Genomic DNA, 2,732 nt, shown 5'->3' with positions numbered 1-2,732 from the left:
CAGCTACGGACCTTGGGCAGATAGACAGCGCGAGCATCTGTTCAAGTTCTTCTTTCCTCAGGTATAGATGAACACGGCTAAGCTAGGCTAGGCTTGAATAATTTTAGCTCAAGCCTAGACTTGTGTACGTTACCACTTTAATGCTAAACAGTACAGTTAAAACACTAGCCCTTACAAGCCTAGCCGATCCCTGTTCATAAGTGCCCTTTCAAGGCACCTTACCTGGTTGAGAGTCAAATTCAATGTTTAGGGTTCAGTCCCAACTGAAGCATAAATTTTTCTCTTAGTAATCGGTTGAAATATGACATATTTACATTTTGTAACACGAATCTTTTGGTTAAGATCGATGCAACAGTTGGCGGCATTTTATCGCTTTTTGGCAGTTTTAGGTGTAATTCAAAGCTACAATATATTTACAAAGCTACAATATTTTGGGTTGACTCTAAGTAATGACATGTAGAGAATAGTTTTTGGGTCTGGAATTTTTGGCCTGGCTCCAGTTTTTGCCCTGGCAATGCTGATTTGGTATTCACTAGAATTCTCAATTTGTTATAATAAAAATTTCAGAAGAGTTTGATTCGAAATCTTTCCCACTTTGATTTTTACTTTCTATTACTAATGTATAGCGGAGCCATAGTAGTATTTTCTGTTCTATTTTATTTTATTCTATTCTATGGCTTATTCTATTCTATTCTATTCTCAGGACTGTCAGACCATGGTACCTACCCCCGCCCCGCAGCCTGGCGAAAGACGCTCTGTTCAGTCATTTGATGTCAGACTCAGTACTCTACATGAGAGCACCATAGATCTACTCTTCTCTAAAAATAAGGTGAGTAACTGCCAGCCTAGTTAGCTGGGAAGATTCGATCTTAAACAGATAAGGTTCGTTCTTAGAACGGCTGGCTTTCTCCTATCCTGTCCCTTTTTTCTACTATGTTCCATTACATTTTTTATATGATGTACTTTGTCCTATTACATTTTTCCCTCTTTCCAGTGGAGGTTGGATCGACTGCTGGTCTATCCCAATAGCTGCCATCTCTATTAACTGGATCTACCACCCTATGCCGGCGTTTGGTCCGCCACCTCAGGCCGATATCACCACACCGGAGAAAGAAGAAATACTGCTGTCCCCCATGAGGATACCACGCTCTAGAAAAGCTACTGGATTTACTTGGCCACAGGTAAATGAAGATTCTAGCCAAATTCGAAGTCAAAACTGAAAAGTATATTTGAAAGACTGAAAATTGAATCAAAACTGTGAAAAGTATCCTTTAAAAGGCTAAAAATTGAAATTGAAATGGCCATTCTGCTTTGTATGCACTGGGTACCAAACTCAGTGGTGCAGTGGTTAACGCGTTGGAGTTTGGATCTAGAGGTTGGCGGTTCGAGTCCAAGTGAAATCGTAAAATTTATCTAAAGCCTTACTTACTTACTTACTTATCCGGTTATACAGGCCGTGAAGGTCCAAAACCTGCTCTGATGAGCCTTCTCCACCTCGGTCTATCTTGCGCTGTTTGTGTCCATTCCTCTCCTTCTTCTTGCTGGGATTTTATACTAATCTTACATTCCAATATCTTTCCAGTGGAGGTTGGATCGACTGCTGGTCTATCCCAATAGCTGCCATCTCTATTAACTGGATCTACCATCCTATGCCGGCGTTCGGTCCGCCACCTCAGGCAGATATCACCACACCGGAGAAAGAAGAAATACTGCTGTCCCCCATGCGGATACCACGCTCTAGAAAAGCTACTGGATTTACTTGGCCACAGGTAAATGAAGAGTCTAGCCAAATTCGAAGTCAAAACTGAAAAGTATATTTGCAAGACTGAAAATTGAATCAGAACTGTGAAAAGTATCCTTTGAAAGGCTAAAAATCGAAATTGAAATGGCCATTCTGCTTTGTATGCACTGGGTACCAAACTCAGTGGTGCAGTGGTTAACGCGTTGGAGTTTGGATCTAGAGGTTGGCGGTTCGAGTCCAAGTGAAATCGTAAAATTTATCTAAAGCCTTACTTACTTACTTACTTATCCGGTTATACAGGCCGTGAAGGTCCAAAACCTGCTCTGATGAGCCTTCTCCACCTCGGTCTATCTTGCGCTGTTTGTGTCCATTCCTCTCCTTCTTCTTGCTGGGATTTTATACTAATGAACCAATCCTTGATGTTGTCTCTCCACCTCTTCCTCGGCCTTCCCCGTCTCCTCTTTTCCGTCGCTCCGTAATCCAGGTTGAAAACTTTCTTCACTATTGACTCCTTATCTGCCCGTGCTACATGCCCCGCCCACCGCATGATTCTACCTTTCACACATGATGTTATCAGTGGTTCTCCATACAATGCCCATATTTCCCTATTCTTTTTAATTCGAAATAGTCCAGTATTTTCGTCTCGAATTGGTCCATATATCCTTCTTAATATTTTGTTCTCGAAAGTTTGTAGCATTTGTTCTGTCTTTTTGTTTATGGACCAGACTTCACATCCGTACAGTAGGACGGGTAAGATGACGGATTGGTATATTCTTATTTTTGATTTTTGGGATACATTCTTTGATCTGAAGATATTGTTTAGGGAGAAGTAGCATCTATTGGCCTTGGTTATTCTGTTTTTGATTTCTTCTTCCATGATGTTTTTCCCATTCAATTGACTCCCCAGGTAGGTGAAACTTTCCACTACTTTGTATTTGTTATTATTGAGCATTACTTCGCTAGGTTTTGGCTTGTCTTCAGTTGTTATTAT

The 2,732-nt window shown here is 41.0% G+C and overlaps 1 protein-coding gene and 1 long non-coding RNA gene across 2 annotated transcripts in view; both read left to right on the top strand.

Annotated features, from left to right (window-relative positions):
• On the top strand, nt 1-802 carry LOC113472025. Its single transcript, XR_003394507.1, has 2 exons — nt 1-61; nt 704-802. It is a non-coding gene; the product is annotated as an uncharacterized LOC113472025 (long non-coding RNA).
• Nucleotides 803-1,061: 259 nt separating this feature from the next.
• The window catches only part of LOC103520452, a gene marked incomplete at its 3' end in the record, with an annotated part of 15,464 nt that continues 13,793 nt past the window's right edge, over nt 1,062-2,732 (top strand). Inside the window, exons 1-2 of the mRNA XM_008485547.3 lie at nt 1,062-1,174; nt 1,583-1,769. Of these exons, the coding sequence (XP_008483769.2) occupies nt 1,062-1,174; nt 1,583-1,769 (300 nt within the window). The remainder of the gene's footprint in view (nt 1,175-1,582; nt 1,770-2,732) is intronic.

This window comes from Diaphorina citri, unplaced genomic scaffold (genome assembly GCF_000475195.1).
Source record: "Diaphorina citri unplaced genomic scaffold, Diaci psyllid genome assembly version 1.1 scaffold3638, whole genome shotgun sequence".
Taxonomy (NCBI): Eukaryota; Metazoa; Arthropoda; class Insecta; order Hemiptera; family Psyllidae; genus Diaphorina; species Diaphorina citri.
This window is presented reverse-complemented; position numbering and strand designations above follow the sequence as displayed.